The sequence below is a fragment of the Lepus europaeus genome, chromosome 11, assembly GCF_033115175.1.
Source record: "Lepus europaeus isolate LE1 chromosome 11, mLepTim1.pri, whole genome shotgun sequence".
Lineage (NCBI taxonomy): Eukaryota > Metazoa > Chordata > Mammalia > Lagomorpha > Leporidae > Lepus > Lepus europaeus.
Window position 1 is genome coordinate 79,090,708 of NC_084837.1, and position 23,873 is coordinate 79,114,580.

General features: G+C 49.6%; 1 protein-coding gene across 4 annotated transcripts in view; it reads left to right on the forward strand.

The window, feature by feature from the left end:
• CGNL1 (cingulin like 1) overlaps positions 1-23,873 on the forward strand; it is a 176,369-nt gene that overhangs the window by 133,161 nt on the left and 19,335 nt on the right. For all 4 annotated transcript variants that reach the window (XM_062205997.1, XM_062205998.1, XM_062205996.1 and 1 more), the window contains exons 9-12: positions 13,707-13,913; positions 14,738-14,842; positions 20,564-20,716; positions 21,554-21,724. In XM_062205997.1, coding sequence (XP_062061981.1) covers positions 13,707-13,913; positions 14,738-14,842; positions 20,564-20,716; positions 21,554-21,724 — 636 coding nt within the window. The remainder of the gene's footprint in view (positions 1-13,706; positions 13,914-14,737; positions 14,843-20,563; positions 20,717-21,553; positions 21,725-23,873) is intronic.

Sequence of the window (23,873 nt, forward strand, 5' to 3'; positions counted from 1 at the left end):
CAGGGGAGCAGCCCCTCCCAGCCACCAGCAGTTCTGCATCAGGTGTGTTGAGTTCTGTACACAGAACTTATACATGCTGATTCCAAGGTGAGCTTAAACTGTGGCCTTCATGGTGTCTTATAAATACGGTACGAGGCTCTTTTCATCATCTGGAAAGGAAGGAGCATTTTGCAAGATTTTTTTTAAGGGGTGATGTTAGAAAAGCAAAAGCGTAATTGCAAGTGAGTAACCCATGGCTGCGCTTCCGAGAAGTGTCTGAAATGCCGTCTGGACGAGTGTGCACGCCAAGCTAAAGCCCCCGGCTGGCAGGTGCGATCTCTCCCCTTCCCTGGCTGACTCGGGGAATGTCTCTGAAGCTGCTGTCGCCCTAGGAAGAACCCAGCAGCAGCCCCCAGAGATCATAAACCCAGAGTTAGATCCAGGTTCGAGTCCTGGTTGTGTGACTTAAGGCATCCCTAGCTTACTCTGTAGCTGCCATCAGCCGAGTTCTCACTCTGGGCCTGAATCACTGCTAAGAGCAGTGTACTCTATAATGCCTCAATTCATATATTTTAAAAAAAGATTTATTTTATTTGAAAGGCAGAGTTAGAGGCAGAGAGAGGAAGATGGGAGAGGGGTGTTCCATCCGTTGGTTCACTCCCCAGGTGGCTGCCAACAGCCAGAGCTGGGCTGTTCTGAAGCCAGGAGCGTCTTCCGGGTCTCCCACGTGGGTGCAGGGGCCCAAGGACTTGGGCCATCTTCCACTGCTTTCCCAGGCCATAGCAGAGAGCTGGATTGGAAATGGAGAAGCCAGGACTTAAGCTAGCACCCCTATGGGATGCTCTCACTGCAGGCGGCAGCTTTACCCGCTACGCCGTAGTGCCGGCCCTGGGTTCATTTTTCGAACACTGGGAAAACCAAGACTTCAGGAAGGAGGAGCAGAGCCAACTGAGGTTTGTTGACTCTAAGGCCTGAGCTCTTTTTTCTGCTGTTGTTACTGAGATAACATTCACACAATACAGGATTCACCACGTTAACTCCGTTAAAGGGTGCAGTGTAGTGGTTTTCATCTGGTCACAGTTCTGGCAGCCAGCACCACTATCGCATTTCAGAATATTTCCATCACCCCCCATGAAGTCCCTTTCATCTGTATTTCCTGTCTCCCATCCTCTGCCGCCTGCTAACCCATTTCCTCCCTTTAGGGATTTGCCTCCTTAGAACACTTCATACAAACAGAATTATACAGCATGTCAGTGGAGACTATTGAGCATGCTGTCCTTTGGAAAACCATTTGATTGCTTAGGTACAGAGTATTTTCATCATAGGTATTTTTATCACTACGCTGAGCACTTGGTGGTTTAAATGAGAACCTATGTCAGGTGCATTCTGTGAGGAAGTGTGAGGACTTTATTGTCCTAACTCCTCTTGTCTTAGACCAGCGTCCGAATTACAGGCCACTCTGCAGCAAATCTTCCTGCTTTCATAATTATTTAAAGGGAAGCACTTTAACTCATTTCACAAGGACATTGTGAAGAAAAGTAAAGAGATTTCTAACCTATACAATCTCTGAGTTAGTGTAGAAAAAAAAAAAAAACATGAGTAGTTGAATCTTATTAAATGAGAAAGTATTTGGGGCCTCCACTCTGGCCTATCCCTTATGGGCGCCGGTTCAAGTCCCATATCCTCCACTTCCGCTCCAACTCTGCTTTGGCCTGAGAAAGCAATGGAAGATGGCCCAAGTACTTGGGCCCCTACAGCCGTGTGGGAAACCCGGAAGAGGCTCCTGGCTCCTGGCTTTGGATTGGCCTAGCTCTGGCTGTTGGCAGCCAGTTGGGGAGTGAACCAGCAGATGGAAGACCCCTCTCCCCCTCTTTCTCTCTCCCTCCCTCCCTCCTTCTCTCTCTCTGCCTCTCTGTAATTCTGCCTTTCAAATAAATACACCTTACAAACACATCAACTTTTTAAAAAATGAAGATATATTTATTTATTTTTGGACAGGCAGAGTGGACAGTGAGAGAGAGACAGAAAGGTCTTCCTTTTCTGTTGGTTCACTCCCCAATGGCCGCTGCGGCCAGCACGATGCGGCCGGCGCACCGTGCTGATCCGAAGGCAGGAGCCAGATGCTTCTCCTGGTCTCCCATGCGGGTGCAGGGCCCGAGCACTTGGGCCATCCTCCACTGCACTCCCGGGCCACAGCAGAGACTGGACTGGAAGAGGAGCAACCGGGACAGAATCCGGCACCCCGTCCGGGATTAGAACCCAGTGTGCTGGCGCCGCAGGCGGAGGGTTAGCCTATTGAGCTGTGGTGCCGGCCTGAAGATATATTTTAGGTAGTTCTGTAAGCAAGAAAATTACCACTAGCGTAGCAACAGAAGATATAAATGAAACCTGCATTAGACGTTATATGTTTAAACTCCTGAGTTATGGAAAATTAGTGGCAGTAGGAAAAGGAGCTAGAAACACGTGGCTCTACCTTAGTGTTAAGGACACTGATGTCAACAATCTGGCTTAGGTGACGGCGCTTGAAAATAAAACCTAGCCATGATATGGTAGGAAGAAAACTTCTAGAAGCTTTGGTGTTTTCCGTGACTGCCCAGTTTCTTCCGGTTCATTCTAGAATTCCCGAGTGTTAGAGCTGGCAAGGATGTGGAGATTGCTGGACCGATCCTTTCCAGTTGCAAAGGAGGAAACGGAAGGCGAGGAAGTTCAGGGAAGTTCAGTGACTTTTCTGAAGTTATCGTAAATGATTAGTAGGATCTGTCTATAATCCACATGTTTAAAGAGGAAACTGAATGGTGACCTTTATGTTCCTGGCTTTGGAATCTTCCTGAAAATTTGTAGAGTTTTAGCCATGAGCACCCTGTACATCTCTCCTATGCACTACTTCCTTGCTTCACTACTTGAGCCATTGCTTGCTGTCACCCAGGTACACATTAGCAGGAAGCTGGGTTGGAAGTGGAGCTGGGACTTGAACCTAGGGACTCCGATATGGGATGAGGGAATCGTAAGTGGCACCAAATGCCCGCCCCTCCTTTTTGATTGTCTGAATCTCTGAGGGAGCGCCTCACCTATCACACTTTCTAGAAGGATGTGAATGGAACTCAGCGGGGTTAAGGGCTTGCAGAGGGCTACCGTGTGAGCTGCCACAGAGCCTGCCGTGACACCTGAGCCACCTAGAACCTAATCCCAGGCACTCAGAGTCATACCAAGAAGGATGAACGTTGGCGAGAGTTCACAGCTCTGCAGGAAGGTTCTGGGTTGGCGCAGCATCTCATTAGCCCGGACTCCCTTCTCACAGTGAGCTTCGCACACCTGCATCGTTGGTAGCACCTGGGAACTCGTTAGAAATGCAGGTCCTGCCCTGGTCATGCCCCGGACGTCCCAAATCAGAAGGAGCATTTTCACCAGATTCCTGTGATCATTAAAATTGAAGAAGCCTTAGCTCGGAGACCTTAGGCCCATGAAGTTCACAGGCAAGTCAGGGTAAGGCGGGCTACTTGTGACTGTAAAACACTCGCTCTTTCTGTACCTAAAGACTTTCCTCTTGGTCAAGGGAGAGGCAAGCTGAAGACACAACACGGGACTTGGTTTCCTACACACGCAGAGTGAGGAAAGGACTCAATTGGGACCCAGGCCTCACTGTGCAAATGAAAGTGGAGCAGTCCACAGCTACGATGCTGAGAAGTCACAACCCGTCCACAGCTGAGCTGACCTGGGAGACACGTCGGCTGCCTCTCTCTCCTGCAGCTTCAACACACTGGAGCGTGGGGGTGGCAAACCAGCATCCCACTCCCGGGCCTCCCTGGCCTCCACGCCTCAGCTGTTTTCACTCATTCAGCAAAAAAGGGAGACAGAAAGGAAACAAAGCCGGCAGAGGCAGAGGCCTTGTTAATTAGTCAAGTCTACTCTGTTTCTGCGCTGGGTCTGCCCGAGCCCGGCCCGGAGGCCCCCGGCCCTGTGTGGCTGCCAGCCTGTGGGGTCAGCTCTCTGCCCCGACACAGAGCCTGCTGGGCCAGACGGAACACCCAGCCGTGGCCATTTTAGGGTGCTATTGGGGAGTTTTGTGCTTGTCATGAACAAAAGCTGCTTCTAGCTCCAGGTGGGCGTTATCTCAGGGAAATGTGCTAGCTTGTAAGGCAATGAATGGTGGTGCGTGTCTGGCAAGGACAGTGTAGTGGATGGGATATAATTGCATTTCCCTCCCCGCCTCCTTTTCAGTCGGTAATTGGAGCATATGGTTAAAAGACAGCTACTTTAAAAGGAGCAGTTCAGCACTGGAAAACATGCTGCCTGCCTGTTTTAGGGGAGTTTTTTTTTTTTTTTTTCCCCCCCTTAGTTGTCATCAGTTTACCTTTGATTAGGAACTAGGACTAAGCTTTTAATGAACTGGCCCACCAAGAAACCTGACTAGCCTGCGGAACACGACAGGGCTCCTCTCCTTTGGGCAGTGCAGTTGCTCTGGAAATTTGTTTAGGAAATCTTGATGCTGCCTTTTGAGAAGTCTGCACTTGAACTTCAGTTGGTAAAACATTTGCAGATCGTGGTCTGAAGCCATGGGTGCCAACTTGGACCCACGCTGTTTGAGGTCCTTGGTTGTTGTAGGGAAACAGATGTGGGTGTAGTTGGCCTAGGGATGGTAATGATAGTTACTGTAAGAGCTGCGTTTGCATTTAGCCGTTTACAACAGGGCATGGGGTGGGTGACTTCTGCCCCTTTGCAGATGAGGAAGCAGAGACCAAGGCGGTGTGAGGCCAGGGAGAGGTGAAGGGTCCAGCAAAAGGCACAGCTGGATTGAATCAGAGCTGGGTGAAGCCAGGGCCTCGGATCATGCAGTGCTGGTTGACAGTTTTAGAAGTACAAATGAGAATTCTGTTGTTGAGGGGATGTGTGCCTGTGATAATACACACTGGGCTACGTGTGTGTGAGCTGGGTGGGTGGGAAGGAGACCACTTGGGAAAGTCAGAGTGACAGTGTCCCCTCTTCCCTCGATGCCAACAGCACAGACTCTGTAATACAAACAGAGACATGAAGTGGAATGAAGAATATATGGGATCAATTACATCAGAATGTATGTGCCTTTTTAATGGGAAGACGTGAGTCTTGGAAGCAGTTCTTCCAAGTCCTCTGGATGTCTCTTGTCTCCGCCTCCTGGATTTCTCACCTTGGAGTAGCTGGGCTGGAAGCGCTGGAGAACCACTCGGGCGATAGCAGCTCCTGGGCCACGTGGGCCTTTTCCGCTCCTCCAGCTGTGTGTGCTGAAAAGGAATTGCCCAACTCCAGTGAGCGGCGTGGGAAGGTTCGCGCTCTGCTCTGTTTGTACAGCTGTTCTGGGGCTCAGGCCCCGCCACCTTTCATGGCCCAGAAGTACCAGTGAAGAGGCTGGGAAAAGGTGTCCAGGGGCAGGAGGAAGTGAGAATGTGGCCGAGGGGGTGGGTTGTCTCCCGGGTGCCTGCAGCCGTTGACCATCCGCCTTTGCATAGAAAATGTGGGTTTGTTTTTAAACATCTTAATACAGGGTGAAATTTCTGTGGTTCAAAATGTAAAAATGACAGGAGGGGTTGTGATGGAAAACTTTCCCCTGCTTTGTAATTCCTTCAGGAGACAGTTACCGATCGCTTGTGCAGCCACGTTGGTGCCTGTTGATCCCTCCTTACCTTTCCATTCATCGAGAGATGCATACTGCTCTGTCCCTTTTCCTCACTTTCTCCTTTTCCCCCCAGTTGCACGGTTGCACTGGATACCTTTGAACCGATGTCACTAGTGTCCAAAGGATTGGCATTTTGGGGCCAGTGCTGTGGCGCAGCAGGTTAAAGCCCCAGCCTGCAGTGCCGGTGTCCCATATGGGTACCGGTTCGAGTCCTGGCTGCGCCTCTTCCAATCCAGCTCTCTGCTGTGGCCTGGGAAAGCAGTAAAAGATGGCCCAAGTCCTTGGGCCCCTGCACCCACATGGGAGACCCGGAAGAGGCTTCTGGCTTCGGATCGGCGCAGCTCCGGCCATTGTAACCATCTGGGGAGTGAACCAGCGGATGGAAGACCTCTGTCTCTACCTCTCTCTGTAACTCTTTCAAATAAATACAAATAAATCCTTAAAAAAAAAAAAAAGGATTGGCATTTTGTTGCTTGGAATCTCTTGCCATCACAGTGCTGCCATTAATAATCTGATTTTTACACCTCTCATTTTTGGCACCAGTGTAGAATAGTGTGCTAGAAGAGAAGTTGCTGGGTCAAGGGACTGTCCCTGATAATTTTGGTAAGCACTACTAAATCCCCTCCAGGAACTCATCTTCGTTTCCAGCCCTACCAGCAATGGATGAGTCTCCCTGTTTCCTCACATTGCCCACAAACTGCGTTATCAAAACTTTGACCTTGGGTGCCTGACAGGTGAAAAAAAGATCGTAGCAGCAGTTTTAGCGATCCAATTTGGACAAAACAATAGAGAGCAGCATGGTTGTTCCTTTTGCTTTTGAGGTGATGCCCTCCTGTGGGCATGGCGGAAGAATTAGGGTTGGGTTTTGTTAACTGTTTATGACCGCCTGTATGTGTGACTAATGGGTAAAATACTCAGAACTGGGGAGGGCATTTGGCTCAGCGGTTAATGCTTGGGGTGCCTGCAGCAGTGCTGGGGTGGCTGGGTCGGATGCCCAGCTCCACTTCCTAGTCCAGTTTCCTGCTAACGCAGACACTGCAAAGCAGTGAATGATGGCTCAGGGGCTTGGGTCCCTGCCACCCACTTGGGATACCTAGGTTGAGTTCCTGGCTTCAGTCTGGTTCAGGCCCAGCGCTTGTAGGCATTTGGGGAATGAACCAGCAGAGGGGAAGTCTGTCACTCTACCTTTCAAAAAAAAATCAAATTTATATATTCCTATTAAAAATAAACATTACATGGGTGGCATGATATGGCTAAATGGATCAGTAGATCCGTGCGCTCTTAGGTTTCATTTTCGTTGGAACATTCTCTCTAATGTTACAATCCAGGGTGTGGAAGGCAGAGAATCACAGAGACAGACCAGCGGCTTTCGTGTGGCCAGCAGCGTTGGTCCCCAGTGACCTTGTACTTGAGTGGGTCTCTACCATCCCTGGACTTGGTCCTGCTGCCTGAGCTACATTCACAGACTCACACACTTGGAAGAGATGATCGAAGCAGTTCAGGGCTCGGAAGGCTTTGGAGGTCCTCTCCTAGTTTTTTGTTCTCTGGATGGTTGTGAAGAAGAACTTGCATGTAGCACAGGCCGAGCACCCCTCATATGAAAATTGGGAAATCTAAAATCTGAACCCTGGAGCATTTTGGATTTGGGATTTTTGAATCAGGGTTGTCTAACCATAGTCTGCAAGTATTTCAAGATCTGAAACACTTTTGGCCCTCATGTCAGAGAAGGGATACTCGGTGTGTTCTTGCCTCGAACAAAGGGTGTGATTTTTATTTTATTATGCTGAGGACTGCTGCGGTTGTACTATGCAGTTACGAATTTAGGGAAGGAAGTTCTGTGGACTTCGTTTTAAACAGTGAATGGGGTATGTGTGCTGGGGATGGGATGGGAGAGGTTTCTGGATAAATTGGTCAATAGAGGCTTACATTAAAAATATTTGTTAATATGATGTGGTCAACCACACCATGAAGACAGAGAAAAACATCAGTGACAAATAGAACAGGGGCTGGTGCTATGCCGGCATCCCATATGGGTGCCAGTTTGTGTCCCGGCTGCTCCATTTCTGATCCAGCTCCCTGCTAATGTACCTGGGAAAGCAGCAGAGGATGGCCCAGGTCCTTGGGCCCCTGCACCTGCTTGGGAGACCTGGAAAAATTTCCTGGCTCCTGGCTTCAGATTGGCTCAGCTCCAGCCATTGCAGCCATTTGGGGAGTGAACCAGCAGATAGAAGACCTCTCTCTGTAAGTCTGCCTTTCAAATAAACAAATCTTAAAAAAAAAAAAAAATCAGAACAGGGCTAAGTATCTCAACCTATACAGGCTCCCCTGAAGTCATACTGAGCCTCACCACTGTGGAAATTGGGAGTGGAAGGAACACTTGCCAGCCATATGCAGAGTTGTGTGCTCACATACCCAAGCTCTAAACACCGCAGTACAGTCCTGGTTCCCTTATCCAGTGTCTCTGGGTGCCCTTAGACCCAAAACAAGGTTAAATCAGGTCTGGTTCTTAGTATCCCCCTTCTTCCTGAGATTCTGGACAAATGTGTGAGTGTTTCTTGTCTTGCCAAAAAGTCCCCTTTTCCCCTCTGACTCCTCAGTAAGTCCCTGAACACTGGAGCAAACACCTCGTCTCTCTCCACCCTTGCTCCTTTGGCCTCTTGGTCTCCCTGTCCCCACTGCCTACCCCCCCTTTAAGATTTATTTATTTATTTGAAAGTCAGAATTACAAAGCGAGGGAGAGACAGAGCATCCATCCATCAGTTCGGTCCCCAAATGGCTACAGTGGCCAGCACTGGGCCAAACCAAAGCTGGGAGTCAGGAACTCCATCTGTGTCTTCCACGTGGATACAGGGACCCAAGCACTTGGGCTGTCCTCTGCTGCTTTACCAGATGCATTAGCTGAGGGCTGGATCTGCAGTGGAGCAGCCGGTACTCCCAACCAGCACCCACGTGGGACACTGGTGCTACTGACAGCAGCTTAACCTACCACGACACAGTGCCAGCCCCTCCAGGTCTCCCTTGACTTTTAACTTTTTAAAAACAGTTATAGTCAGGTATACAATCCACATAACGTGCAGTTCAACTGTGGCACGTTACTCAGTGTTGGAACATTGCTATCACTCCCCCCAAAGAACCCTATACTCATGAAGCAGTCACTTCTGTCCCCCTTCCCAGCTCCCTCCGTGTTGCCTCAGGCAACCACTCTGTACTCTCTGTCAATTTGCTGATCTAGGCGTTTCATATGAATATCAGTGTGGGATCTTTCGTGGCTTGCTTCTTTGACTTAGCATAATGGTTTCAGGGTTCGTCTGTGTTGTGGCATGCATTGTATTCCCTTTCTGTGCCAAGTAATATTCTGTATGCAGGCAGTAATATTCAGGTAGTTGATGGACAGTTGGTTTTTTTCTCCTACTTTCTGGATACTGTGATGATATATCATAAGCATTTGTATACAAATTTTTGTATAAGCACATGTTTTTAGTTCTCTTGGGTCAATAACAAGGAATGAAATTGCAGGGTCATTGGGTAACTCTACTTAATGCTTTAAGAAAGTGCCAAACTGTTTTATATTGTGGCTACACAATTTTATATTCCCCAGCAATGTATGAGGGTTTCAATTTCTCTACATCATCCCCCAAACTTCTTATTATCTTTATTATAGCCATACTAGTGGGTGTGAATTCACACCTCATGTTGTTTACAAACCTTTTTTTTCCTTAAAAAATGTTTTTAGGGGCTGGCACTGTGACGTGGTGGGTTAAGCCTCCGTCTGTAGTGCTGACATCTCATGCAGGTGCTGGCTCATGTCCTGGCTGCTCCATTTCTGATCTATCTTCCTGCTAATGCACCTGAGAAAAGCAGTCGAAGATTGCTCAAAGTACTTGGGCCCGTGCATCCATGTGGGAGACCTAGAAGAAGCTCCTGGCTGTGGTTTGGCTCAGCCCTGGTCATTGTGGCCACTTAGGGGAATGAACCAGCAGACCAGCAGATGGAAGACCTCTGACTTCCCCTCCTCCTCTCTCTCTCTGACTTCCAAATAAATAATCTTAAAAAAGTCTTTAACACACATATGGTAATTGTACATAGTTACCAGGTACCATGTTTCAATACAAGTATACATTGTGTAATGTCCAATCACCTCATTTATTTTTTTTTTTAAATATTTATTTACTTGAGAGGCATAGTTACAGAGGAAGAGACAGATGTTTTCTATCTGCTGTTTCACTCCCCAAATGACCGCAGCAGCTGCAGCTGAGCTGACACGGAGCCGGGAGCTTCTTCCAGGTCTCCCACATGGGTGCAAGGGCCCAAGCACTTAGGCCATCAGCAGAAAGCTGGATTAGAAGTGGAGCAGCCAGAACTCAAACTGGTGCCCATATGGGATGCTGGCACTGTAGGCAGATGCTTAACCTGCTATGCCATTAGTGCCGGCCCCTCACCTCATGTATTTCACATTTCTTTATGGTGAAACATCCAACATCCTATCATCTATTTTTTCTTTTAGAAAGGAATGCACTACACACTAACACCTGGAGTTCTTGTAAAGGGCAACAGAACCCCTGAGCTTGCTAGTCCTGTCTGTTACATAGTCAGCCTTTTCCCAAACCTTCGTCTCCCCTTCTCTCCCTACCTTCCGGCAACCACGATTATATTTTTAACTTCTATGATGTCACTTTTCTTTTTAAATCCCAAATATGATTGAGATGATGTAGTACTTGTCTCTTTGGTTTATTCCACCTAACATAGGGACTTCCAGTTCTGTCCATGTTTTTCACAGATGACAAGGTTGATACTCTTTATGGTTGAGTAATATCCCATTGTGTCTAGGTATCACATTTCTTCATCCATCATTGGTTGGACGCTTCTTAACTAGTGTCAGTCGTGCTGCAATGAATATGAGGGTGCAAATGTCTCTTTAATAGAGTGGTTTCACTACCCAGTGGTGGAATTACTGGATCCTATGGTAGTACTAATTTCAGTATTTTGATGAGTCTCCATACTGTTTTCCACAATGGCCGTACTACCTCGTGGAGGTTTTTTTTTTTTTTTTTTTTTTTTTTTAAGACAAATTATTTGGAAGGCAGAGTGACAGGGAAGGATGGAATAGAGGGAGAGGGGGGCGGGAGAGGGAAAATCTTGTTCTTCCATCCACTGGTTTACCTCCCAAATGCCTGCAATACCCAGGGCTGGGCCAGGCTGAAACCAGGAGCCAGAAACCGAAGTCTCTGGGCCATCTGTGCTGCCTTCACTTGTGCCCAGGCAGGAAGCTGGATCAGAGGTGGAGGAGCCAGGACTGTAAGCGGAGGGTTGATATGTGATGTGACCATCTCATGCAGTGGCTTAACCCACCAGGCCACCGTGCCCACGCCCTGTAGTTTTCATTTCTCTAATGATGTTAAGTCTCTTTTCAGCTGCTTATTAGATTTAATTTTTTGAAAAATATCTCATCTTTTTCCTATTTTTAAAGTGGGTTATCTTTTTTATTGATGAATTCTTTGTGTATTTTGGATCTGAATCCTTTATCAGAAATATGATTGGAAAATATCTCCTCTTATCCTATAGATTATTTTTTCACCTTTTGATAGTATCATCTGCAGCCTAAAAGTTGTTTTGAAGACATCTGATTTACGTATTCTATAGTCACTTGTGCTTGTGGACCCTTGCCTTACCCAAGGTCACATTTACTCCTATGTTTCCTCTTAAGAGTTTTACAGTTTCAGCTCTTGCAGTTGGATCTATGGTGCAGCTGAGTCCCTTGCTGTGTGTGGTACAAGGAAGGGGTCTCACTTTCCTTTTTTGCATGTGGATGTCCAGTTTTCTCAGCACCACTGTTGAAGCCTATGTTTTTCTTGTTGACTCAGTATGTAACCCTTGTTGCCAGTCAATGGCCCACAAATGTATGGGTTTATTTCTGGATTCCCAGTTCTATTCCATTGATCTGTATGTCTACCCTTATGCCGGTACCACCTTCTCTTGGTAACTGTAGCTTTGCATTCTCCTTAATGGGAGGCTTAGGAACGTGCAGTATAGACTGTTCTCTTTCTTTCCCGGGTGTGATCAGTTCCTGGATTCTTTAGATCCCTCATCAGTATTTCAACCACACTTTGTCTGTTGTGTTCATCTTTAGGATGCCTCCTCTTGCAGGTTTCATTAGGAGATGGCATCCAAGTGGTCCTGACGCATTCCAGCTGCCTGCCACCTCGCTCTCCTGGCAGTGCCAGCCGTACCCTCACTGTAACGCAGGTGCTTGGCTCCGATGCACCCTCTCTGCCGTACTGAATTAAACATTTGGGTTGTGAAAAGATGCTGGGCTTTCTGAAACTCCCTAGTTGATAAAGTTCAGGATAATACAGCCTACTGTGCTGTTAAAAGATTTAAAGATCTTTCCAAAGGGCTATGCAAGCAAGCAAGCAAGCAAATGTAGCAGGTCGCTCTCCCAAGTGGGCCATCGCAGGAGCTTTGGAAGCTGCGGCTTGCCCTGCCTGAGTCTCTCTTTCCTTGCAGGCAGCTGCTCTGTTTCATGAGCATGAGATGTGCTGATATTGACATCTTTGTGGTAGCAGAAAAATGGAGGCAATGCCTGAAGAGGGGGAATGCTGCACAGGAACCGCTTGTTGTCACGTCAGCTTGCTGAACTAAGAATACAAAGCCCACGTGACTGTGCAATTAACAGTCGTCATCCTGCATTGATGCATTCCCTTCCGTTGTGAATTGTGTGCAACACAAGCTCCTTTTCAGTGGATTCTGCCAGAGCTTGCACTATGCACTATATGAGAAGCAACTTTTAATTTCTGTTTTCTCATGGGCATTGGAAAAAAAAAAAAAAAGGTACACAGAAGCTGCCTTTCATCAAGAGCCTCTGTGAGGGACCCTGCCCCTTGGTAGGGAAGCAGGGCAGTGAATGTATCAGAAGCAAAGGGCTGGCTGGCACTGTGGCTTAACAGGCTAATCCTCCACCTTGCAGTGCCGGCACACCGGGTTCTAGTCCCAGTTGGGGTGCCGGACTCTATCCTGGTCCAGCTCTCTGCTATGGCCCAGGAAGGCAGTGAAGGATGGCCCAAGTGCTTGGCCCTGCACCCGCATGGGAGACCAGGAGAAGCACCTGGCTCTTGCCTTGGGATCAGCGCGATGTGCCGGCTGCAGTGGCCATTGGAGGGTGAACCAACGGCAAAAAGGAAGACCTTTCTCTCTGTGTCTCTCTCTCTCACTATCCACTCTGCCTGTCAAAAAAAAAAAAAAAAAAAAAAAGAAGCAAAGGGCTGGAAAGCAGACTCTGTTTGCCTGAACGCACTTCCCCCTGGTGATCCTGGACAAGTCGCTTAGTCTAGCTAAACTCTCCGCCTCTTCTTCTCTAAGACGGTGGTAAAAGCAGCACCCACCTCCTAGAGTTTGTCAGAAGGCTGAAATCTCACGCAAAGGACCTAACACAGGCAAGGTTGGCAAACTTTTCCATAATGAGCCAGATAGAAAGTCTTCCGGGTTCTGTGACACCACAGGGCTGTGGCCCCTGCTGTAGCCTCTCAGTGCTGCTCCTACAGTTTAGAAGCAGACACTTGGCAAGGGAGCGTTGCTGTGTTCTTGAAGCACTTCTTTTCTTCTCTAACACTTATTTATTTGAAAGTTGCAGTTACATGATGGGGAGGGATGGGGAAAGAGAGGTTTTCCATCCATTAGTTCACTCTGCAGATGGCCCCAGTGGCCAGGACTGGGCCAGGCTGCACCCATGAGCTGGGAGCTTCATCTGGGTTTTCCACGTGGGTGGCAGAGTCCCAAACACCTGTACCATCTTCTGCTTTCCCCAGACCATTAGCAGGGAGCTGGATGGGAAGCGGAGCAGCCAGGAGCACGAACTGGTGCCCATATGGGATGCCAGCACCACAGGTGGCGGTCTTGCCCATTATGCCACAACGTCGGCCCCAGCACTTCATCTTTGAAGCATGTGGTGGACTGGGTGTGGGCTGCAGGTGTAGTGCAGGGCCTGCAATGTTGTGGGTTTTTCATAAGCATCAGCCGTTCTCCCAGCCTGGGGACAGCCCATGAACCCCTGTTTCCTGTGTTCACTGTGCCATATTCGTAACAGAATGTCGAAGTCCTGGCCAGCCGGAGCAGTGCTTCTGAGCAGAACAAGGTGGGGGCTGAGATGCGTGAGAAGCTGCTGAAGGAGGAGAATGAGAAGCTGCAGGGGCGGATTGGAGAGCTGGAGCGGAGAGCGGCCCAGCTTCAGAGGCACATCAACGACCTGAAAGGCGACGAAGCCAAAGCAAAGGATGCGCTCCAGAAGTACGAGGTGAGGCTTCGCGGGCCCAGCCCGGGCTCCAAGGTGCGGCTGGTCCGTCTTCCCTGGATGAGTGGTTTCCGAAGCAGGGAGGGGATGCGTTGTCATGAGTTAGTAGGGAAGGGGCAGGGCGACTGTGAGTAGATTCTCTCTGCGAGCCTTTTCTTTTCCTCCTCTAGGAATGGTATGAATGGGAGACCTGGGTGAGGGATGAGCAGCAGTGGGAGACACTGGATGGGCCCAGGGTCCTCGCTCACCTTGATATCAGGCAAGATCAGCCCTCTGAGGCTTTGCCAAGGCCTCCAGACACCTCGGCCAGGCCCATTCTCACTCAAGGCTGCTTGTCCTTTGTTAACATCAGTTGATGTCTTTGAAGGCACACAGGTTTTAGCAAACCAATTATCCAGTTTGCTAGAGCTCTAGAAGTGGGAAGCTGGAAGCAAGAGATGCAACTGGGTAGCAGAAGAATGGGCAGCTGACAGTGAAAGGGAACAAACCCCTTAGCGTCACTCGCACAGCTTTTAAAACCTGTGTGTCCCTGGGCCCATTCAGTGCCTGGAGTTTCTGAGTTTCCAAAGGTCAGGGCGGATATTTGTGGGTTTGAAAAACCACCCCAGGTAATTTGGATGTTCACACTTGGCTAAGAAGTGGAACTGCAGGCAGGCACACATCCAAGCACACAGCTGTTGTGTGTCACCTTGGGCCCATGACAGGTGCATTGCCACCATAGCCATGCTGTGTCCACGGATGTCTTCTGCATCCATTTCGCTCCACTGAGTCAGCTTCATAGGCATAGCACGCGTCAGAGCTCATCCTAAGCCAGTGTTTCCCTGCAGGGACAAGTGCGGCAATTAGAGGAGGCCCTCGCGCATGCCAGAAAGGAAGAAAAAGAAGCCACGTCCGCCAGAAAGACCCTGGAGAATGAGCTGACGGATGCCCAGGTAAACACTGCGGGCTGTAGCCACACTCTCTCCTCCAGGAAGCACAAGGAAGCCAAATCAGAGGGACCGGTGGAGGTTGCCACCGGTCCTGTCCTTGTGTCTTTGATAACTACCCCCGGCTTAGAAGTATTTCTCTAGACCAGCAGTTCTAGACAGGGACAGGGCCGGGTGGCGACATCTGTAATTGTCACACTGGGCAGATGTTACAAGCATCTAGAGAGTGGAGACTAAGGTTGCTGCTGAGCATCCTACAAGGCACAGGACAGCCCCACAACAAAGAATTGCCTGGCCCAGATACCAGGGGTGTCAAGGTTGAGAAAGCTTGTTCTAGAAATTAAAGGGCTTGACAGCTTTCCAAAGATAAATAGGAATTGTGTTAGAAGACCAGCACGATGGGTCCCCACGGCAGTGTGGAGTCAGCTTTCTGGCCAAAGCCAATTTACTTTCTCCTCCAAGCAAATGCACTTCCTAGATTGCAGTCCTTCCAGGCGAGAATTCGAAGGGCCGGAGGAAGTCGCTTCCTTGAAACGAGATAGCCGTCTTTATTCAAAACCAGGGGGCTCTTGGAAGATTACATTTTCCCATCTGAAGGTTCGAGAGATCATTGAAGTCCATTCCAGTGAAGAGCCTGCAGCGCAGTTCTAACTTGACCTTGCCCAGTGACTGCCGTGTGGTACAGGTGCGCCCTGCCTTTGGCTTGTGCTCAGGTTGTAAAGAACCAGCACCCAAGCATCCCTCACACGCGTTTCTGAGGACTTCCGAGCCAGTGTTGCGGCAAGCTGTCTGACAGTTTTCCACTAGGGACCCCCGTGCAGCAGGGAGAGGTGGGGAGAGGCATGTTAGAAGTGTTCCGAGCTGAGTCGGGGTTCAGATTTGCAGCTTTCCTTTAAGCACAGAGAATGATTCCCTTAAGTGTATAGGAGGAGAACTTTCAGTCACCTTCAGCTTTGAACAGAGAACTTGTTTTTGCATAAAGTAGAGCTCCGATTTGTTTTTTCCTGAGTCTGGTGTCTGACTGCCTTCGCTTTGCATTTCTTTGTTACAGACCTGTGGGTTATTTTGTGTGGATGGCAGTTTCACTGTGTTGCTGTGTAAGCCTTGTGATGGCTCCTGTTCCCCAACCCAGCTTCTAATGGGTGCGAATGAAAATCGTGGGCTAGTCACAGGAAGAAAGGAGCAACACATGTGTCCTATAGGGCCAAAACTCTGTGGCTTCAGGCCGTGGCTACGCCCAGCACTGGGCACGGCTCTTGGGGCCTCTCCGAAGGCCTCCTTTGGCTGTCCCATCCAGAATATTTCTCATGTGTGGAAGCTGCAGTGCTCCCACTGGGGGTGAATTCTGCGTGTAGGACAGACGAGGGCCTTGGGGCCTGCAGATCTTCATGTCATTCCCAGCCACGCCCACCTCCTGATCTCCAGCTGGGCCCTGGAAATTATCCCAGACGTGTTACTTTGGCTGGGCCCTGTTTTCCCAGCGGCGAGTGGGAGCTGGCGGCAACCGAGAGGAAGCTTAGTCCTTGAGGAAGAGGAAAAAGCAACTGGCATTTTTTTCCCACAAGCATCTTACATTTCAAAGTCTTTGTGCATTTAGTGATCTACTGCATCTTCTTGTATGATAAATACATTTCTTTTTGTGGTAGCAGAAGAACTTGGTTGATTTGCATCTGATTTTCTGTGATTCAAACAGAAAGTGCTAGATGATCATAAAGATGTTATTCTTGTGCCACCCCACTCCCCACCCTCCACTGCCCTGTTTTTGAAAGGCAGAGAGATGGAGATCTTCCATCTGCTGGTTCCTTCCCCAGAAGCCTGCAACACCTTGGGCTAAGCTGAAACCAGGGGCCTGGAACTCAGCCTGGGTCTCCCAAGTTCTTGAGCCATCACCTGCTGCCTCCCAGGGTGCACATTCGCAGGAATTCAACCCAGGCCCTCCTGCAGGAGATGCAGGCCTGCCAGGCAGCATCTTCCCTGCTGTCCCAAATGCCTGCCAATGGCAGTTCTTGGTTGCTCGACCCCCAACCCTTGGCCCAGGACTTAGCTGCTGTCTGTGTTTGAGCTGCATTCAGGGAGAGGCAGCTAGACTTCTGTTTATAAGTGGCTTCTGCAGCTGGGGAGGTGGAGAAACTTTTGCTGGAGAAAGGCAGTTTTTCCTTCAAGGAGTTAGTGTTGCGTGGTCTCCTCCTGCCCTGTTGGACCTCTGTGTATTGACACTGTGCCCAGTGCCTCCACTGTTACGGGTCTGTCGTGTGGCAAGGGGTGTGAGACCGGCTTCCTTCTGATGAAGCCAGTCTTTCCTTTAAGCCTACAGGCCACTTGCAGCTTGGTCACTGCTAGAATGACTAATTGGGGCCACACTTAATCATGCCATAAAAGGCTCTGCATCCATCGACAGATTATGGTTTCTAGGCTCAGGGACACCCACTGTACATCCACCCACTTCATGTCTTAATTCTCCAGCCTGACAAAATCGCCCAGTTTTTGCCCCCACTATTAGCTCATGGGCCTGTGTTGTTAGTCTTGGAAATGGAATTGCTAGGTTTCTTTTCATGTGCGTTTGGGACATGTTTCCTCAGCAGTGACTTACTGGAACGTATTTCTTGAAAAACTGTTGAGAACAGTGCTCCTACACTGTAGGATATATTAGAATTAACTAGGGGAGGTTTCAAATGCAAATCTGTGGGCAGAACCCTCAGAAAAATCACGATTCCATCAGAAGGGGCTAGAACCTGCATTTTAAGTCAGGAGTCTCCTAGCTAATTAAATCCTTCTGGCTTAAGATCTCAGATCACTTTCAAGGCTGATCTCCATTTTCAACCACTGAGTTTTTATCAAGAGCTTCATGGTAAACCTGACACTATGCGACAAACCCACCATGAACAAACCCAGATGCAACATCTACTTTCTGATTTCTCAGATCCTACTACCTAGTAATAGAGGCAAGCATACAGGAGATATTTTTTAAAATGGTTTAGAAAAACTGTTCTTTCAGGCAATACGTTTTGGAGTAGGGTTCTGGTGACCGCCCCTCCCCCCCCCCCGACACCCCCCAACGCCCGGAAGGAGTAGATGGTGGGGTCTCCAGTGGCCCCCAGAGCAAAGGCTGAAGCAGCAGAAATTCATGAATCATATGGAAGTTGCATGGAGCTGAGGCTGGCTTGTCTGTTAGCCTGCAGCCCTTGGAATTGGGGTCCAAGAGGAGGAGAAAGAGAAGCTGGGGCATCTCCAGGGGCAGGGTCTGAGGTGGATCCTGAAGGTTCTACAGAGAATTAAGGCTGGCCCTCTGTATGTATCGTTTTCAGGAAGTTACTTTTGTGAGATCCAAGTTGGTGAGAGTTTTCTCCCACCCAGAGGAACCATACCTCAGTAGTTCTCACACTCTTTCTGCTTACCCTTCGTCTCTGACTCCAAGAGATAAACTACAGGCAGAAATCCCAGGGTCTGATCCTGCCTCTGGTGTGTGCCCAGCTGCGGCGGGGCCCACACCTGCTAATTGTTTCTGTGCTGAAATTCTGCTTACCTTCCTTTTGCCACCGTCTTTTCCCCAAGTGCTCTTGTTGACCTTGGTTCCCTGCAGTCATTAACTTCAGCAGCCCAGCTGTGTTGGCTGTTTCTCAAAGTGCAGCCAGCACATCAGAGCCCAGGGCCCGGAAGACCTCCACGGGTGGTTTTTTAACTCCTTGTCATGTGGTTGGCAGAATAGAGCTGCTCCTATTCTGTGCGAACTAGGAGAGGCCAACGTGATTTGGGAGTGTTCTCAGGATGCCTGAGTTCCTGTGTGTCGTCAGCAGCCAATAAACTGTTAAGTGCTATACAAATATAAATCATTGTTCTTAGGCAGCCGCTGCAGGGACACAAGTCCACGTAGGCCTGAAGCAGTTCCTGTGCAAACCAATTCAGCCCTCAGGACCTGATAACACTTTGTAGACCATCCAGTCTGTGTGGGTCACATTCCTCTGTTCTGAGCTCTGCCTCTTCTTGATATTCTTAGGCGGATGGTCCTAATATGTAGCCATTTAAAGAAAGCACTCTGGGGCGGGCATTTGGCATAATCGTTAAATGCCTACATCCCATACGGAGTACCTGGGTTTAAGTCCCAGCTCCGCTTCCGATTCCAGCTGCAGCTAATGTATACCTTGGGCATCAGTGGCGATGGCTCCAATACTTGGGTTGCTGCCATCCACGAGTTTCTGGCTCCCAGCTTCAGCCTGGCCTACTCCTGGCAGTTATGGGCATTTGGGGCGTCAACCAGTGGGTGGGAGCTGTCTCTGAAATGAATAACTAGGTGAATAACTGTTTCCTAAAACATGTTAAGAAGCCACCATTTTCTTGCTAAGACATTTTAGGGTTTAGTTTTGGAATTGCCTATTGTTCACATCAAAGACACCTGTCTAGTGACTATGTGCAGTTAGAGCATTGGGAGAACCCGGGAAGATTTGCATCCATGATGGCCGCATTTCATAGTCAGTACTGGTATGGTGCTGAGTCACTAAGCACCCACACATACTTTGTCTAGGGTCTCTTCCATTTAACCTTTTGTTCATCAAATTCAGCAGCCTGTGATTTCCAAATTCCTTTTTCTACGTATCTGACTCCAGCCCATGGATACTGTGGACCACAACTCCCTTCACCCAAAGTGGACTTCTGGTCCATGGGTCAGTGTTCTCTTTGTGTAGAGATTCATGTTTAGCTGTTTCAAGTGTAGGAACCACCCGCATAGGGAGAAATTCTAGAATATTCGGTACAATGCTGCATACGAGAGGAGATACTTGGAGGGTAGGTTAAGGTTGGTCAGCTGTATGAGGTGACCTCAGTCCCGGAGCATGAGCATGCAGATTTTAGATTTCCTTGTTTGAAAGTCAGAATTATGGGCCGGCGCCGTGGCTCAACAGGCTAATCCTCCGCCTTGCGGCGCCGGCACACCAGGTTCTAGTCCCGGTTGGGGCACCGGATTCTGTCCTGGTTGCCCCTCTTCCAGGCCAGCTCTCTGCTGTGGCCCGGGAGTGCAGTGGAGGATGGCCCAGGTGCTTGGGCCCTGCACCCCATGGGAGACCAGGAGAAGCACCTGGCTCCTGGCTTCGGATCAGCGCAGTACGGCAGCCATTGGAGGGTGAACCAACGGCGAAGGAAGACCTTTCTCTCTGTCTCTCTCTCTCACTGTCCACTCTGCCTGTCCAAAAAAAAAAAAAAAAAAGTCAGAATTACATGGAGAGAATGAGAGTGAGGGAGAGAAATCTCTCATCCACTGGTTTATTCCTCGGATGGCTGCCTCAGCCAGTGCTGGGCCAGGCTGAAGCCTGGAGCCAGGAACTTCATCCGGGTCTCCCACAGGGAATGGCAGGGCCTCAAACACTTGGTCCATCTTCCACTGCTTTTTCCAGGCTATTAGCACGACAGGGATTGAAGCAGCGCAGCAGGTGATGGCTTTCTGTATGTACCACAACGCCGGCCCCAAACATGCAGATTTTTGGATGTGAGCAGCCGTTTGCTTTATTTGTGTGCCTCATCCTTTTTTGCGTCTTCGTTCGTGTGGATGCTTTTGGTTAGGTCACTTTTATGTTTTGGTTTCTGATTTCAGAACCAACAATGGCTTGCGCCTCTGTGATGGCTTCAGTATGATCTTTCCCCTTGTAGCTGACGTCAAGGTCTGGTTCCTTTGCGGTGCGGCTGTGCGGTTGACCTGGTAGGTTCGTAACGGCACTGTCCTCCCCCTGCTGTCTGCAGAGGAACCTGAGTCGAACCACGCAGGAGCAGAAGCAGCTGTCGGAGCAGCTCAAGGACGAGGTGGAGCAGAAGGAGCAGTTACGAAGGCTGAAGAACGACATGGAGAATGAGCGCTGGCATCTGGACAAGACCATCGAGAAGCTGCAGAAGGAGGTGGGGGCGCCGGGGGAGGGGGAGGGTAGAGGGCGGGCACCCCTCTTGGGACCCTTCCCCCTGGAGGGTCTGACAAAAGCTAGGGAAACCTGCAGTTCCAAGCACAGGTGTAGCAGGGCTCTGCAGATCCCCCCGAGGCAGCTCTGTGCTTTGGTGAGAATCCCAGAGACGGAGAAACTGATCTGGCAAAAAGAAATGCCAGTGCCCTCTGGATTCTGGGCCCTGGACTTGCCTCGTAGCAGTAGGTGGGAACAGCCTCGGGTGTGCATGCCCACGCGACCAGGGCTTTCCGAATTGGACTCTGTGCCTCTTGGCATCTCTCAGATTTGTTCTGAAGTGTCAAAGCGCAGTGGCTGCCGCTCCTCCTGCTCACCTCCGCCCCGAGACGCACAGCCAAGGAAAGCCCGAGAGCTACTGGGCTGCTGGCGTTCTAGAGGCTGACACGAACAGCTGCCCCTTCTTGAGTGCCGGTCACTTTCTAGCTCTTGTGTGTGTAACCAGAATTCTCTCTGTATCCACGTACCATTTTTATTCTGAAAACAACCGTTTACGGCAGATACCATGGTTTCAGTGTTTCCAACAGAGCCACCGCCGAGGCCCGGAGAGGTCGCTTACTGGTGTGTGGCACAGCAAGGGTCTGACCCCAGGACGGGGTATCGGGCTCCAAGGCTGCGACGTGACGATATCCCGGGCTGCTCCCAGGCAGAGGGACCAGACCCGGACAGCCTGGGGCCAGGGGCTTCACGCTCTTCGAGGAGCCTGCAGAAGGAGCAGGAGAAGCACATGGGGACCCGAGCCCGGTGCACAGGGAGCTCACAGCTGCCTCGCTTCTCCCAGATGGCTGACATCGTGGAGGCGTCGCGCACGTCGACGCTGGAGCTCCAGAACCAGCTGGATGAGTACAAGGAGAAAAACCGCAGGGAGCTCGCAGAGATGCAAAGGCAGCTGAAGGAGAAGACCCTAGAGGTGGAGAAGTCCCGACTGACGGCTGTGAAGATGCAGGATGAGGTAATGCCCCGGCAGCCAAGTTCTCCCTTGGTTCTAAGGCGGAGCTGCTTTGCATGAACTTGGGGGTTGGTTGTTTTAGTTTATGCAATCTGAGATCCGGGGTGGGGGAAACAAGCACGTGCTCCCATCCACTGGTTTACTCCCCCTAAAATGGCTGGGGCTGTGCTAGGTCTGAAGCCAGGAGCCAGGAATGCAATGCAGGTCTCCCAGGGGATGGCAGGAACCCAGGTACTTAGGCATCATTACTGCCCCTAGGGTCTGAATTGGTGGGAAGCTGGACTCGGGAGCCAGAGCCAGGAGCTTGAACCTGGGTGCTCCGATGTGGGTTGAGTGTGTCTTTTTTGTTTGTTTTTTGTTTTTTGACAGGCAGAGTGGACAGTGTGAGAGAGAGAGAGAAAAAGGTCTTCCTTTGCCATTGGTTCACCCTCCAATGGCCGCTGCGGCCGGCACACCACACTGATCCGAAGGCAGGAGCCAGGTGCTTCTCCTGGTCTCCCATGGGGTGCAGGGCCCAAGTACTTGGGCCATCCTCCACTGCACTCCCAGGCCACAGCAGAGAGCTGGCCTGGAAGAGGGGCAACCAGGACAGAATCCGGTGCCCTGACTGGGACTAGAACCCGGTGTGCCGGTGCCGCAAGGCGGAGGATTAGCCTATTGATCCATGGCGCCGGCTTGAGTGTGTCTTAAATACTCCCTGGGGATAGATTGTTAAGACAGACTTTGTGCTTCATCCTTTATTCTTAACTCCCCAGTAGTTATGGGGATAAATAGTGTCGTGAGACACAAAGGACCCACCATTTCTGCAATGCAATGACACAATTTCATCAGACCGTTTTCTCAGACCAAAGAAAATCTCCCTGCTCAGTGGTGTGCCCAGATGATATATGTGCATCCATGTTTTCATTTCATCCTAAGTTAGGAATTTTAGCAGCTGGCTTTTGTTTTTTGCCATTCATTTTTGAAAATAGAGATTTTTATTGGGATCAGAGTGCTAGACAAGAGTTTCAGAATAACCACAATGGAGATTTTTTCTTTTTAAAGATTTATTTATTTGAAAGTCAGAGCTACACAGAGAGAGGAGAGGCAGAGAGAGAGAGATCAATCTTCCATGCGCTGGTTCACTCCCCAATTGGCCACAGTGGCCGGAGCTGTGCCGATCTGAAGCCAGGAGCTAGGAGCTTCCTCCAGGTCTCCCAAGCGGGTGCAGGGGCCCAAGGACTTGGGCCATCTTCTACTGCTTTCCCAGGCCACAGCAGAGAGCTGGATTGGAAGAGGAGCAGCCGGGACTAGAACCAGCGCCCATATGGGATGTCGACACTTCAGACCAGGGCGTTAACCCACTGCGCCACAGCACCGGCCCCCAGATTCGTTCATTTTGTTTAAAAGAATTCTCAGGGACCTGAGTGCTGAAATGATTCACCTGTATTCTTGGTTTTTGTATTTAAGGAAAATAGAACCAGGAAACTTGTGTGTTAACTTCCTTCAATCTTGACCTCTAGAGAAATGAGAAGCATAAAGAGAACTTTGTTAAATTATTTTAATGGGGAGCTGGATGCTGACTTCTGGCCATGCCTCTTGCTGGCTGCATAACCTTAAGCAGATGCCCCCCGTTTTCTGAACATCTGTTTCTTCAACTTGAAAAACATACAGAATGCTAGTGACTTAATAGTAAATGAGATAACAAGTGGGACTTACGGAGGAGGATTGTTCATCCTGGACACTGATAAATGTTGGGTTCCCTTTCTTTAAAGTGCGTTTCTTTTTTCTTCCCCCCCAGTGCCAAGAGCACTAAGATTCCGCAGGAAAACAAATTTTCTTTCAAAAATAAACTTTTAATTTCTTTGATGATCAAAAAGAAGTATGAAGCATGAGTCAGTGCTGAGACTGTAAAAGAACAATAGATATTTATTATGGACTTCTGAAAACGCCCGATAACAGATCCTTCTGGCTCAGGGTCAAATGAGACAAGACTCCAAGTAAGAACTGCAATGATCCCGGTTGCCCCTCTTCCAGGCCAGCTCTCTGCTGTGGCCAGGGAGTGCAGTGGAGGATGGCCCAAGTGCTTGGGCCCTGCACCCCATGGGAGACCAGGAGAAGCACCTGGCTCCTGGCTTCGGAACAGTGCGGTGCGCCCGCCGCAGCGCACCTA